We start from the raw sequence: 15,957 nt of genomic DNA, 5'->3' as shown, positions 1-15,957 counted from the left end.
TGCTGAAGTTTGGGGTAATAATTATAAAACTACACTGCAATCATTATTTATTCTCCAAAAAAGAGCATTAAGAACAATTCACAATGTTGGTTATCGAGACCACACCAATTAATTGTTTATTAAATCTAAAATATTAAAACTTCACGATATGATTATGTTTAAAACTGTGCAATTAATGTATAAAGTGAAAAATAAGCAACTGCACCTCAGAATTCAAGACTTTTTCAAGGGGAGAGGGGGAAAATATAATTTAGGAGGCTTGTATCATTTTAAAATTGCTGGCGCTCGGACAACCAGGAAAGGTTTCTGTGTTTCTACTTGTGGTCCAAAATTATGGAATAATCTGACAAAGGAACTCAAGCAATGTCCAAATGGCAATCAGTTTAAATGCCAATATAAGGAACTCAAGTTTATTAGTAAATATGTGAAAATTGTCCTAACTCTCTGAAAATACAATTCATGGTGAAGGACTATATACAGTGAGGAAAATAAGTATTTTAACACCCTGCGATTATGCAAGTTTTCCCACTTAGAAATCATGGAGGGGTCTGAAATTTTCATCTTAGGTGCATGTCCACTGTGAGAGACATAATCAAAAAAAAAAAAAAAAAAAAAATCCGGAAATCACAGTGTATGATTTTTTTAATAATTTATTTCTATGTTACTGCTGCAAGCAAGTATTTGAACACCTGTGAAAATCAATGTTAATATTTGGTACAGTAGCCTTTGTTTGCAATTACAGAGGACAGACGTTTCCTGTAGTTTTTCACCAGGTTTTCACACACTGCAGCAGGGGTTTTGGTCCACTCCCCCATACAGATCATCTCCAAATCTTTCAGGTTTGGAGTTTCAGCTCCCTCCAAAGATTTTCTATTGAGTTCAGGTCTGGAGACTGGCCAGGCCACTCCAGGACCTTTAAATGCTTCTTACAGAGCCCCTTCTTAGTTGCCCTGGCTGTGTGTTTGGGGTCATTGTCATGCTGGAAGACCCAGCCATGACCCATCTTCAATGCTCTTACCGAGGGAAGGAGGTTGTTTGCCAAAATCTTGCAATACATGACCCCATCCATCCTCCCTTCAATAAGGTGCAGTCGTCCTGTCCCCTTTGCAGAAGAGCATCCCCAGAGTATGATGTTTCCACCCCCATGCTTCACGGTTGGGATGGTTTTCTTGGGGTTGTTCTCATCCTCTAAACATGGTAAAGGGAGTTGATTCCAAAAAGCTCTATTCTGGTCTCATCTGACCACATGACCTTCTCCCATGCCTCCTCTGGATCATCCAGATGGTCACTGGTGAACTTCAAATGGGCCTGGACATGTGCTGGCTTGAGCAGGGGGACCTTGCTGCCCTGCAGGATTTTAAACCATGACAGCATCATGTGTTACTAATGTAATCTTTGTGACTGTGGTCCCAGCTCTCTTCAGGTCATTGACCAGGTCCTGCTGTGTAGTTCTGAGCTTTCTCAGAATCATTCTTACCCCACAAAGTGAGATCTTGCATGGAATCCCAGACCAAGGGAGATTGACAGTCATCTTGTGTTTCTTCCACTTTCTAATAAATAATCATAACAGTTGTTGTCTTCTACCAAGCTGCTTGCCTGTTGTCCTGTAGTCCATCCCAGCCTTGTGCAGGTCTACAGTTTTGTCCCTGGTGTCCTTAGACAGCTCTTTGGTCTTGGCTATGGTGGACAGGTTGGAGTGTGATTGATTGAGTGTGTGAACAGGTGTCTTTTATACAGGTAACAAGTTCAAACAGGTGCAATTAATACAGGTAAAGAGTGCAGAATAAGAGGGCTTCTTAAAGAAACATTAACAGGTCTGTGAGAGACAGAATTCTTGATGGTTGGCAGGTGTTCAAATACTTATTTGCAGCAGTAACATACAAATAAATTATTTTAAAAAATCATACATTGTGATTTCCGGATTTGATTTTTTTTTAGATTGTGTCTCTCACAGTGGACATGCACCTAAGATGAAAATTTCAGACCCCTCCATGATTTCTAAGTGGGAGAACTTGTAAAACTGCAGGGTGTTCAAATACTTATTTTCCTCACTGTAGCCGTTAGTTAAGGTATGGATAATTATGATATTGATTTTTTTTTTGTGTACACATATTATATATATATATATATATATATATATATATATATATATATATACGAGGTCTGTTAGAAAAGTAACGGACCTTTTTATTTTTTGCAAAAACTATATGGATTTGAATCATGTGTGATTGCATCAGCCAAGCTTGAAACTTCGTGCGCATGCGTGAGTTTTTTCACGTCTGTCGGTTGTGTCATTCGCCTGTGAGCACGCCTTGTGGGAGGAGTGGTCCAGCCCCCTCGTCGCATTTTCATTGTCAGGAAATTGGCTGATCGACTGCCGCTTTGCTTCATCAAAATTTTTTCAGAAAGTGTAAGAGACAGCCAAGTGGAAACCATTTGGAAAATTCAGATGGCTTTCGGTGAAGATCTTATGGGGATCACACAGATTAAGGACAATTACAACTGGATTAAAGACGGCCCACAGCGGCTGAGGGCGCGCCGTGCAGCAAGCGGCGATCGACAGGCTCAAACGACCAGATCATTTCGAATCCCTCCGCACATCTTTTCATGCCGAAAAAGTGCTGATGTCAAACTCTTCTGCCATTTCTGTGGTAGTCAGACGACGTCCCGGATCAACAAAGTGTTTACTTTGGAAATGAACGGCACATTCCACTGTTACAGGAGTTTTTTGTCATGAAAAGATGTGTGGAGGGATTCGCGCGTTGGGACGGAGGCGCAGAGCACAGAACAAAAAGCAACGCCGTGATGAAGCCTCACAGGACATGTTATGGCATGTCCAGCCCGTCCACAATTTCTTGGATAGTCACACGACTGAAAAGCCACCGAAAGCCGTCTGAATTTTCCGAATGGTGCAAGAGCTGGGCCTGTTAGGGCTTGTCCTGTGAGACCAACACGGAGGTGCTTTCATCCCGCGCCATGAGCGGCTCCGTGGTGAATTTCTCTGCTCCTCTTTCCATTATACAAACTCCTGTAACAGTGGAATGTGCCGAAAAAGTGCTATGTCCAGCTGTCTTGCCATTTCTCTGGTAGTCAGACGACGTCCCGGATCAACAAAGCGTTCACTTTCGAAATGATCTGGTCGTTTGAGCCTGTCGATCGCCGCTTGGTGCGCGGTGCACCATCCGCCGCTGTGGGCCGTCTTTAATCCAGTTGTAATTGTCCTTAATCTCTGTGATCCCCATAAGATCTTCACCGAAAGCCTTCTGAATTTTCCAAATGGTTTCCACTTGGCTGTCTCTCACACTTTCTGAAAAATTTTTGATGAAGCAAAGCGGCAGTCGATCAGCCAATTTCCTGACAATGAAAATCCAACAAGGGGGCTGGACCACTCATCCCACAAGGCGTGCTCACAGGCAAATGACGCAACCGACAGGCGTGAAAAAACTCACGCATGCGCACGAAGGTTCAAGCTTGGCTGATGCAATTACACATGATTCAAATCCATATAGTTTTTGCAGACCTCATATATATATATATATATATATATATATATATATATATATATATATATATATATATATATATTATGCGATGTGTGTCTATGATGAGGAATTTGACTTTATTGATTATTTTTGAGATATCTGTGTTTTGCTGTTCTGCTTACTTTGTTTTTGTGGTTTTGTTGCGATAAGTATAAGTTGCTGATGTAAAAGGGGTAGGTATATATAAGCTTTGCTTCTACCTACACCCTTTCAGTTGCATGGGTGACTGAGAAATCAGTTTTATTTATTTTGTTTTATTTATTTTGTTTTTAGTTTGTTGCTAAGTTCTTCTTTTTTCCTTGAACTGACTAAACTTGAAACTAAACCAGACAGGAACACTATAAACCAGAAAATCCCAGCAACTGAGAACCAAATCAAATCAAATCAGTTTTATTTATATAGCGCCAAATCACAACAAACAGTTGCCCCAAGGCGCTTTATATTGTAAGGCAAGGCCATACAATAATTACGGAAAAACCCCAACGGTCAAAACGACCCCCTGTGAGCAAGCACTTGGCGACAGTGGGAAGGAAAAACTCCCTTTTAACAGGAAGAAACCTCCAGCAGAACCAGGCTCAGGGAGGGGCAGTCTTCTGCTGGGACTGGTTGGGGCTGAGGGAGAGAACCAGGAAAAAGACATGCTGTGGAGGGGAGCAGAGATCGATCACTAATGATTAAATGCAGAGTGGTGCATACAGAGCAAAAAGAGAAAGAAACAGTGCATCATGGGAACCCCACAGCAGTCTAAGTCTATAGCAGCATAACTAAGGGATGGTTCAGGGTCACCTGATCCAGCCCTAACTATAAGCTTTAGCAAAAAGGAAAGTTTTAAGCCTAATCTTAAAAGTAGAGAGGGTGTCTGTCTCCCTGATCTGAATTGGGAGCTGGTCATCCATGTCTTTATGTCTTTATGTCTGTAAGACAATCCTGCAGTTTAGCTAATTGGTGTGTGTCCTCTGGCTTCATGGATAGATAAAGCTGGGTATCATCTGCGTAACAATGACAATTTAAGCAATGCTGTCTAATAATACTGCCTAAGGGAAACATGTATAAAGTGAATAAAATTGGTCCTAGCACAGAACCTTGTGGAACTCCATAATTAACCTTAGTCTGTGAAGAAGACTCCCCATTTACATGAACCAATTGTAATCTATTAGATAAATATGATTCAAACCACTGCAGCGCAGTGCCTTTAATACCTATGGCATGCTTTAATCTCTGTAATAAAATTTTATGGTCAACAGTATCAAAAGCAGCACTGAGGTCTAACAGAACAAGCACAGAGATGAGTCCACTGTCTGAGGCCATAAGAAGATCATTTGTAACCTTCACTAATGCTGTTTCTGTACTATGATGGATTCTAAAACCTGACTGAAATTCTTCAAATAGACCATTCCTCTGCAGATGATCAGTTAGCTGTTTTACAACTACCCTTTCAAGAATTTCTGAGAGAAAAGGAATGTTGGAGATTGGCCTATAATTAGCTAAGATAGCTGGGTCAAGTGATGGCTTTTTAAGTAATGGTTTAATTATTGCCACCTTAAAAGCCTGTGGTACATAGCCAACTAATAAAGATAGATTGATCATATTTAAGATCGAAGCATTAATTAATGGTAGGGCTTCCTTGAGCAGCCTGGTAGGAATGGGGTCTAATAGACATGTTGATGGTTTGGAGGAAGTAACTAATGAAAATAACTCAGACAGAACAATCGGAGAGAAAGAGTCTAACCAAATACCGGCATCACTGAAGGCAGCCAAAGATAATGATATGTCTTTGGGATGGTTATGAGTAATTTTTTCTCTAATAGTTAGAATTTTATTAGCAAAGAAAGTCATGAAGTCATTACTAGTTAAAGTTAAAGGAATACTCGGCTCAATAGAGCTCTGACTCTTTGTCAGCCTGGCTACAGTGCTGAAAAGAAACCTGGGGTTGTTCTTATTTTCTTCAATTGGTGATGAGTAGGAAGATGTCCTAGCTTTATGGAGGGCTTTTTTTTATAACATTAAAAAGCTGAGCGCCTTGGGGCAACTGTTTGTTGTGATTTGGCGCTATATAAGAAAAAAGTTGATTGATTGATTGATTAAGAAATGATCAGACAGAAGGGAGTTTTCAGGGAATACTGTTAAGTCTTCATTTTCCATACCATAAGTCAGAACAAGATCTAAGATATGATTAAAGTGGTGGGTGGACTCATTTACTTTTTGAGCAAAGCCAATAGAGTCTAATAATAGATTAAATGCAGTGTTGAGGCTGTCATTCTCAGCATCTGTGTGGATGTTAAAATCGCCCACTATAATTATCTTATCTGAGCTAAGCACTAAGTCGGACAAAAGGTCTGAAAATTCACAGAGAAACTCACAGTAACGACCAGGTGGACGATAGATAACAAGTAAAACTGGTTTTTGGGACTTCCAATTTGGATGGACAAGACTAAGAGTCAAGCTTTCAAATGAATTAAAGCTCTGTCTGGGTTTTTGATTAATTAATAAGCTGGAATGGAAGATTGCTGCTAATCCTCCTCCCCGGCCCGTGCTACGAGCATTCTGACAGTTAGTGTGACTCAGGGGTGTTGACTCATTTAAACTAACATATTCATCCTGCTGTAACCAGGTTTCTGTTAGGCAGAATAAATCAATATGTTGATCAATTATTATATCATTTACTAACAGGGACTTAGAAGAAAGAGACCTAATGTTTAATAGACCACATTTAATTGTTTTAGTCTGTGGTGCAGTTGAAGGTGCTATATTATTTTTTCTTTTTGAATTTTTATGCTTAAATAGATTTTTGCTGGTTATTGGTAGTCTGGGAGCAGGCACCGTCTCTACGGGGATGGGGTAATGAGGGGATGGCAGGGGGAGAGAAGCTGCAGAGAGGTGTGTAAGACTACAACTCTGCTTCCTGGTCCCAACCCTGGATAGTCACGGTTTGGAGGATTTAAGAAAATTGGCCAGATTTCTAGAAATGAGAGCTGCTCCATCCAAAGTGGGATGGATGCGGTCTCTCCTAACAAGACCAGGTTTTCCCCAGAAGCTTTGCCAATTATCTATGATATGATATGAACCACACAGAGACCAACTTAAATAGTGACACAGAGATGAGTAATTGAGTGACAGATGGTGCGAGTGGGAAAACAAATGACAAAGCCACGCCTACAAACACACAGGGCCTGACAGAGACAGAGTGAAACAAACCACAAACTGCTCTGGGGTGAATAAAACCTAAAACACACCATAAAATATGACCACACTGAAGGGGAACCACAAAGTAACAGAGTACAAAACCAAGGAAGAAAGGCAGAAAATGAAAGTGGAACTCAAGAAAGGCTAAAGTGTGCAATAGGGCTGTTCATGTTATATAGTGAACAAATAAAAGTTGTGAGAGACTTTGGGCCACATGTTGTTTTTGTTCCACTTGGGGTTTTATAGGTGCAGACCAAATTTGAACTCAATCAGATAAGATTTCAAGGTCCCCCAGAGTGATGCATGTTCCCCTCCCGCTGCTGGCAAGACAACCTCACCCTAATGGGAGAACACTCTGATGGCATTATTTTTCTTTTACAGGTACATGTGACGGCTTCTAATCGCAAAAAGTGGTGGTTGACTGGTGACCCAGAGGAGAACATTACTGGAATTACTCAGTTACTACATTGCTCATTTGGGGAAAATTGTTGTTTTGTGGGGGACCCGTAAACAATGTCCAGTTACAATAAAATCTGGCACAGATCTTTTATTTTATTAGTGGAACAAGAACAACATGTGGCCCAAAAGATTTTGTAACATTTGACATGTTGAACAGGTCTAGTGTGCAACATAGGAAAATACCACAACTAACAGATAAGACATAGACAGGGGACAGAACACAACAACAACAAACACATAAGAACACAAGAACTCAAGACACAGACAGAGCACAGACCACAACACGTTTAGCAGTAAAAGGCAGTTGAGACATAAATGTGCAGTTTGTATAGACATAAACGGTACGAACTCGCCAAACACGGGGTTCAGCTGCTTGGGGATGTATTTTTCTTTGGTGTCCAGACTCTGCTGCCCGACTCTGATGATCAGATAAGGATCAGCTTTACCGTTGGGATCTGACGGAGCCAGAGTTGTGGCCTGCAGGACACAAAGGACAAACAACAGAACACAAAGTAAGATATAAACACCAAACATTATCCACTTCCAGCCAGAGCCTATCAAAATAAAAGTCCTTTGGTCCTCTAAGACAGACCAACAGGTACCTTGATGATGTAGACTCGCACGAGGACTTTGATTGGTGAGTTTCTGGGGATTCCATTGGTGATCTGACATTTGATGTATTCTTTCTCTGACAAGTCGATGGGATAAACCAGGAAGGATCCCTGAGGACAGAGTGCGTGAGTTCCTGTACGGTCCTGAGGAGGATCGGCAGGAGGAAAGAAAGATGTGACTTGCTGGTACCTTGTACTTTCCCATCAGTCTGTCTCCACCGTCATCGTCGTCGTCCTCACCGATGGCTTTTCCTTTGTACAGTGGGAAGCTCTTCAGCCAGTCCTGGAACTGATGGAACTGGGACTCCAGGTCACTGCTGTACAGCTGAACACAAATAGGAAGCAAACATTCTCCTTCAACTCTCATGTATCGTGGAGTTGTTACAAGAACAGGATGATAGGGTGAGACAGGTAGATGAATTGGTGTCCAGAGTTTAGCCTCTCTAGCTTCATTTGGTGCTGAGTTTTTACACACTTCTCAATATCCATGTAACTCAAACTCAAAGGTCAGCAGATGAAACCAAGGACACCTGGGTCAGAGCACTCGCACCTACAGTTCAGGAATGAAAGGTTACCAGGATATGAAGGTCTTGGTGTTATTAAACCATGAAGTCATTTAGTCATTCAAAAGCTTAGTGAAGGTCTGATAAAGATGCATGATGTCACCAACATGTAAAGTCTACAGAGTGAGTGGGTGGGGTGAGAAATGTACATGTTTTGAAGACAAGTCAAAAGTAAGTGGATCCTTGTTTTGGTTTTGAACATGTTGTCCCACTCATCCAAGTGTCTCCTTCAGGCTAAAGTAAAGTGGTTAATGAAACCAAATCATCAGACTCCAGTCTGGAAGCATCTCTTCACAACCAGACACTGAATTCTGTGAACCTGAAGTTCTCAGAGGATCACAGTCTGTAATCCCTTTGGAGGATGGATTTTTGGGGTGCACCAAAAATAGGATATCGTAAGTGACAGAAAGTTGACATCTAAGGAACCCACCAAAGCTGACAAAGCCCTTTTCCAGTTTTACATAATGGCTTCTTTTATAGCCTCTTAAACCATCTAGACCAGTGGTCACCAACCTGCTCCTAGAGATCACCTGTCCTACGCATTTACTGTCTGTTTTCTTTATCCACACCATGTTAGGATGTCTGGTCTCTTCCAGCTTTTGATTGGCTAAACATACTTGACTGCATTTGTCAGTTTTGAACTGGGTTCGTGATCAAGGTCCAACTCTCCAGGACAACAATTCCATTGTGAACTACTCGTACAATTCCCCAAATAACCCTGTTTGATTTGCGATACTGACACTTACCATCCCCAGTCCTATTCGCTTCAGACCAACTGCACACCTATACATCCCCTACCCTACATGTGTTCCAATTAATTGTGCTCTGCCCATGATCAGTTCAGCCAATGAAGAGCTTTAAATGGCAGAAATCACTTGGATGGATGGAGAAAGTCTCAAAGACCAAAACAAGTCCAGCTGCTTTCAGCTTATCTTCTCTGTATTAGATCTTCATTTCATGGCGCAAACTGCAAACCAGGAACAGAAGACTTTTTGTCTTATACCTTTAAATGAACTGGGTACAGTGACCGTATGAAACGAGTTCCCATGATGCTTAGGCAGTTCCAAATGCTGAAGTATGAATGCAATGAATTGAGTTCAGATGTAACCCCAGTGCAGATGCAGAGAACAGGCAAGTCACAGTTCTTTAAAGCCAGGTACAGTCCAGGGTCATACACAGAAGATCAGAGGTGACTGTGTGGGACCAGGCAGATGGCTCAAACACAGTTAAAGCAGAATACAAATCAACAGACTAGTTAACATTTACCTAATTTACCGGTCTGATGGTGAACTGGAATTCAATCAATCAATCAATCAATTTTTTTATATAGCGCCAAATCACAACAAACAGTTGCCCCAAGGCGCTTTATATTGTAAGGCAAGGCCATACAATAATTATGTAAAACCCCAACGGTCAAAACGACCCCCTGTGAGCAAGCACTTGGCCACAGTGGGAAGGAAAATCTCCCTTTTAACAGGAAGAAACCTCCAGCAGAACCAGGCTCAGGGAGGGGCAGTCTTCTGCTGGGACTGGTTGGGGCTGAGGGAGAGAACCAGGAAAAAGACATGCTGTGGAGGGGAGCAGAGATCGATCACTAATGATTAAATGCAGAGTGGTGCATACAGAGCAAAAAGAGAAAGAAACACTCAGTGTATCATGGGAACCCCCCAGCAGTCTACGTCTATAGCAGCATAACTAAGGGATGGTTCAGGGTCACCTGATCCAGCCCTAACTATAAGCTTTAGCAAAAAGGAAAGTTTTAAGCCTAATCTTAAAAGTAGAGAGGGTGTCTGTCTCCCTGATCTGAATTGGGAGCTGGTTCCACAGGAGAGGAGCCTGAAAGCTGAAGGCTCTGCCTCCCATTCTACTCTTACAAACCCTAATTAATGCCAGTTTTGTATTTTTAGAGGAAATGTAAGTTTTTTGTTTTGTTTTTCATCTCCACAGACAGCAGCGTGGCTTTCAGTGTTGTCACAGTGGCCTCTGACCTTTAAGGTGGCTATCAGTTTGCGCTTGGGCGGCTCGCTCTCCACAGCCACAAAGTCTTCCTCGTCCTCTTCCTCCTCGATGTTCGCCATGCTCAGGTTCCCGCCGTCTAAACAATCAACTCTGTTCATGAACATTATTTTTCTTTTTTAATGTTGTAGTTCTTGAAGAGACAGAGAATCACCTGCATCTGTGTGTTCGTCCTCCTCCTCCTCGGCTTTCTGCCAACACACAGCAGTTCATCAATTCATCAACTGATTAGTCAGTGCAGATCACTGTCACCCGCCTGAGTCATGAACGACCCAAAACACCAACCAGATGATTCTGCTGCTCAGAATTACAGTTAGACACAATCTAACCACTAGGAGCAGTGTGCAGCCACAGTCCAGTGCCCGGGGACCAACTCCAGATGTAGACGCTGCCTTGGTCAGGGGCAGAGAAAGGAGCAGACCCTAAAAACCCTTTGGAGAATTGAATTGAGGATCTTTTGGTTACAAGCTGACCTGTAGCACAGGAGCTAAGACTGCCCCAAAGGACAGTTGTGCATTTTAGGGTTAAAAACACCAAACTCTGCACAGTTGTAGAGTAGCCCAAAGTGAATATTTTCAGATAGGGAGCCACTTCACCAGAGCCCCCTGGTGGCCACAGCAGGAGGTTGGAGTGTGGATGCCATGAAACAACAAATTTGTGCTGATGCTGGGTGGTACACATACTGGTATTCTTCAAGGTACTGGGAGACCTGCTGACAGACAGTGGATGGACCACAGTCATATCAACTGCTGGCATTGCAACTGGTGGTGTTGCTGACTCTCTTCTCAAAGCAGTACACCTGACTAGGACACATCAGGAGGCAGCTGCTCTCTACCTCCTGCAGTGCCAAGCCTATGAAGATTAAAAGCAAAGCACTGTTGACCAATTGGATTTCTACCAGTGGGTCAAAATGATGTCTGCCAGTTCCATTTCTGGAACTTGGTGATGGAGTTGGAGATGGCTGTTCTTCATATTGTACACTCTATCCATGATGGTGACTTCAAACACTACCTACAGTCCCTTGACCGGTTGACTCCGTGGGCATTTTCCACAGATCGTACCAATTATGTAAAGTGGCTACCAATTCACATCTGATCTGCAACAGTCCCATCCATCTGTTTATCAAGAGTTCTGCAAAGGTGCTTTTGTTGTTCAAAAGACACAGTGCAGATTCTCTGCCATGGCATTAGATCAAGCCCATGAGCAGGAAAATGCTCTGATCAAAGGGGAAGGAGGAGCTGTAGGTCTAACAGGTAATCAATGCTTCAGCACTATGACGTTGGCTGGTCAGTGGTCCTGAAATCAGCGGACTTATTACAGAGTTTGAGAGCACCTCCAACAAAGGGAGTGATGACAAGCACCATGAGCAGAGAACAAGTGTTCAGAAATCATTTGCCAAGGAAGTGAGTTCTCTCAGGGATGTCATACAGGATCTTGGAAGTCCTTTCCTGGATAACAGTAAGGTCCTGTTGACACTCCATACCAAGGTGGTCATGAACTGGTCTACTGTTGAAAGTGTTACAACCATGAATGACCTGGGACAGCATCAGTTTGAGACATATGTAGCTGAACGTATCACAACTCAAACAAAGTCAGGTGCACAGCCAATCAAAAAGAAGAAGCTGTCACTATTCTCTGCATGTCAAACTACCCCAAAACAGAAGAGTCAAGTTTCTGCACTGAAGGAAGTCTGTGCATTGTTCTCCAGGCTGTACATAGTCTAGAGAGGGCAAACTTGAAGAGCTTTTCAAGTTTGCGAATCAACCTTGGTCACCATCACTGTCAAAGTCTGGAGAGATCAGAACAGGCAAGAAATCTGACTTACTGTCTCCACTGGAGGATCTCTGTAACTCTGACCATGATGTACCCAAGGTGACCTCAGGTGTGGTCTACGGTGCTATGGTAGTGCATTCAAAGACCTTCTCTGACAATGTCTCACAAGTCTTTCTTCCCCACATCCAAAACATCTTGAAGAATGCTGACAGATTGGACATTGTTTGATGTTTACAATGAACAAAGTCTAAAGACATTCACTAGAGAGAAGACAGGCAGTGGTGTTCGCTCTCTCCACCCAGATCCCAAGTAACTGGCAGAGCTTTCCCCACAACAATGCAACAGTCAAGGAAAAAACCCAGTTGGATCCCTGCACTCAGGAGGAGGCAGATTCATGAATCATGCTGCGTGTCATGGATGCTGCCAACCAGGGCCATGGACACATTTTGATCAGAACAGCAGACACTGATGTAGTTATTCTGGCTGTGGCAAACTTTCACAAGTTCAATGTCTCTGAGCTCTGGATATCATTTGGGACTGGGAAGTTTCAGAGGTATATTGTCATTCATGACATTGCATCTTCAATGCTAGCATCCAAGGCCCAGGCTTTGCCTTTCTTCCATGCATTCACAGGCTGTGATGTGACATCTTTCTTTGCTGGTAGAGGCAAGAAGAGTGCATGGGACACATGGCAGACATTCCCAGATGTCACCAAAACCTTTCTGTCTTTATCACTTGCCCAGGGTCAGTTGATGGATGAATCATTAGCCTGCATTGAGAGATTTGTTGTACTATGGTACAATCGCACAAGTGAACTCTCCGGTGTGAATGAAGCAAGGCAACACATGTTCTCCAGAAAATCCAAATCTCTTGATGGTATTCCTCCAACACAGGCTGCACTGAAGCAGCACAATCTCAGAGCATCTGTGTGAGGTCAATCCCTGGAGAAGGATCCCCAGCTGCCAAGTCCCTCACTCTTTGGCTGGGAATGGGATGAAGGCTCAACCCGATGACTACCACAATGGACCACCCTTCAACAGGCGCATGAGATGTGCTATGAATTGATACACTGCAATTGTAAGAAATCTTGCAGAGGCCTGTGTGAATGCAAGAAGGCCCAACTCAGCTGGACTGTGAAGAAAACTGCTTCCAAGAGTAGATAAATCTTTGACATAAGTGCCATGCTGATCATGACAAGTCCTCATTTCAGGGTTGAAGAAGCTACAATTTGTGATTTAATGTAGACTGTGAAAGTCTTCTGGTCATTCTGATAGTTTTCAAAAACTATTTTATTATCACATGGCATTTTCAGGTTCTATGTCCATTCTTACAGGCACCACACAAATTAGATTTACTACAAGATATGACCACCAGGGGGCTCTGATAAATAATTCAAATGTTTGCAAGATCTTACTCACTTAATTAGCAATGTTCCAAGATTATAGTCTGACAAACAAAAAATATATGCCCAGATTCAGTGACGTTAAGGTGGTTTCATTGCATCCGCACTTCAACCTCCTGTTGTGGCCACCAGGGAGCTCTGGTGAAGTGGCTCCCTATCTATCTAGTATCTCCCTATTCACCTCTATAACTGTGCAGTTTGGTGTTTTTAACACCAAAAACACACAAAGTTAGGCTTAGGTCCTGTGCTATCAAAGCAAAAATCCATACAACCTGAGCACTCCCATGCAAAGAGCTTTATTTAGACACCAACAGCAGTAGTGACGTTTAGGACGCTGCCCTTCTTCAGATATAATTAGTGCCATTAGGCACACCTGTATATGTACTGAAACTATTTACTTACACCTGACCTAAAATAATAATAATAATAAAAAAACATTCTGTGGTTATCACATCTCAAACAATAAAATAGAACTGGAACAATGCAGTAAGCACCACAGCCAAAAATACCTACAGTGATAAAACCACAATTTTATATATGTTGCGGACATGAATGAGTGAAGCTCGTCAGCATCTCACCATGTCATTTAGGTCCTTCAGACTTTTTCTGAGGGCAGTTGAGAAACAGTGAGGAGCAGCATCTTACATCTCATATATAGTGCAGCAGATAAGAGAATATTCAGAGTGGAATCTTGCAAATGGTGATACAAACATCAGATTTGGGACAAATAATCCATAGACATGAACTGTTTAAAAAAACTGATTGGCCACTTGAATTTTCAATAGGCAGCCAGGTAGGGGTCAATTGAAGAATTACACAGGGGTCAAAAAAAAGATGCTCCAGTCATATAGAAAACTACACCACATTATTTGTCTGATCATAAAGATTCCAAAAAAGGTATAGTTTGGACAATCTGTGACTAAATGTTATGGAGTTATGAGGTAAAAACAGTAAGAATGGTGACAAAGGTCAGTTTCAGTTTGTGCAGAGGTCAAAAGTTAAAGTTGCTCCATTAATTTTGCTCCAGCTGTATTTGTGCCGAATTTGATCTTGTATCACCATTTGAAGGATTGTTTCAGTTATCTGCTGCACTAATAAGCCAACAGAGCATGAACCAGCTGCTGTCTGTTAGCTTAAACGTGTATATAAGACAACCTGAATTAAAGGAGAAATGCTGCTTTTAACAACCTAAACCTCATTTCTGACATACAGTTGTTTACTCACAAATATAAGTTTGGTGTGATCAGAAGTCCATAGTTCAAGCGGCGTGTTCAATTCAAATCTGGAGCAAACATTTTTCTTCTTCTGCTAAGGTGGATTTGAACTTTTTGTGGTACACAGCACCAACTACTGGAAAGGAGGAACCTAGTAGTCAATGTGACTCACTAATTTGAAAATGCAGCTCTTTCAACCAGACGTGTGGTGCCGTGACATGTCAATCATCTGTGTCCAATCAGATTTCAGGGGAGTCCAGTGAAACCCCGGCCTCCGCTCTAGCTCCACCCATGCCAGGAAGTGTTCAACATTTCCTGTTTCACTGTGACTGAAAATTTGGCACTTCCTGTTTGAGTGTGAGCTTACCACTGAGTTCCCGTGACATTAAATAAATACCTGAGTCAACTTGCATTATGTTGTCTAGCAGAAAAATGACCTGCCATAGGACTTTTCATGTCATGGTTACGAATCTTAGATCTGTGTTCCGAAATCCTTGTTTTTAAAGACCTTGTAGTTTTTTCCAATATCATCCAGTCCACAAGGGCATTTTAACATGTAAATCACATTAGAGGTGTCACATGTAATAATTTCCTTGATTTTAAAATTCTTCCCCGTCTTGGGATGTTGGAACAACATCTGTAATTCCCATCTGGTGTCTTTTCTCAGGAATGTGATTCTGTTAAAGGAAATAGATTGGAAGGTCTTCTGCGTAGAGTACGAGGTGGTGAGGTGAAGACTTTTAAATCTTTCAGCTGCGGGTAAGTTTTAATAATATGCATATGTCGCGGACATGAACGAGTGAAGCTCGTCAGCATCTCACCATGTCATTTATGTCCTTCAGCCTTTATTTTGAGTAAATGCTTCAGGGGAGCATTAGCATGGCAAAAACCTTTCAGCTTTTTCCAGGAAGTGTTTGACGTTTGAACATTTCCTGTCTTAGTGTGGATTTGAGATTTGGCACTTCCTGTTTAGGATGCCCTGTACCATGAGTCACGCTTCGCTCGTAATATGCCAGTGTTTTTCAAAACTTTCTCAAATTCCCTGCTCAATGATGAATATTCACTAAGATGTCCGTCCTCCATTGTTGGGAAAGTGTAGTGACACGGACCCACAACAGGGGGCGTAAATGAATGGACAATAGAGGGAGTTAAATCAATCAATCAATCAATCAATTTTTTTATATAGCGCCAAAT

At 42.1% G+C, this 15,957-nt stretch overlaps 1 protein-coding gene across 1 annotated transcript in view; it reads right to left on the bottom strand.

Moving 5' to 3' along the window:
* Positions 1-15,957, bottom strand: part of fer1l4 (fer-1 like family member 4) — a 293,664-nt gene that overhangs the window by 67,351 nt on the left and 210,356 nt on the right. Inside the window, 5 exon segments of the mRNA XM_034164544.1 lie at positions 7,534-7,661; positions 7,787-7,906; positions 7,986-8,120; positions 10,347-10,453; positions 10,529-10,565. Coding sequence (XP_034020435.1) covers positions 7,534-7,661; positions 7,787-7,906; positions 7,986-8,120; positions 10,347-10,453; positions 10,529-10,565 — 527 coding nt within the window.

Source organism: Thalassophryne amazonica, chromosome 3 (genome assembly GCF_902500255.1).
Source record: "Thalassophryne amazonica chromosome 3, fThaAma1.1, whole genome shotgun sequence".
Lineage (NCBI taxonomy): Eukaryota > Metazoa > Chordata > Actinopteri > Batrachoidiformes > Batrachoididae > Thalassophryne > Thalassophryne amazonica.
Note: the sequence above shows the minus strand (reverse complement) of the source record. Positions and strands in the feature narration are given on the sequence as shown.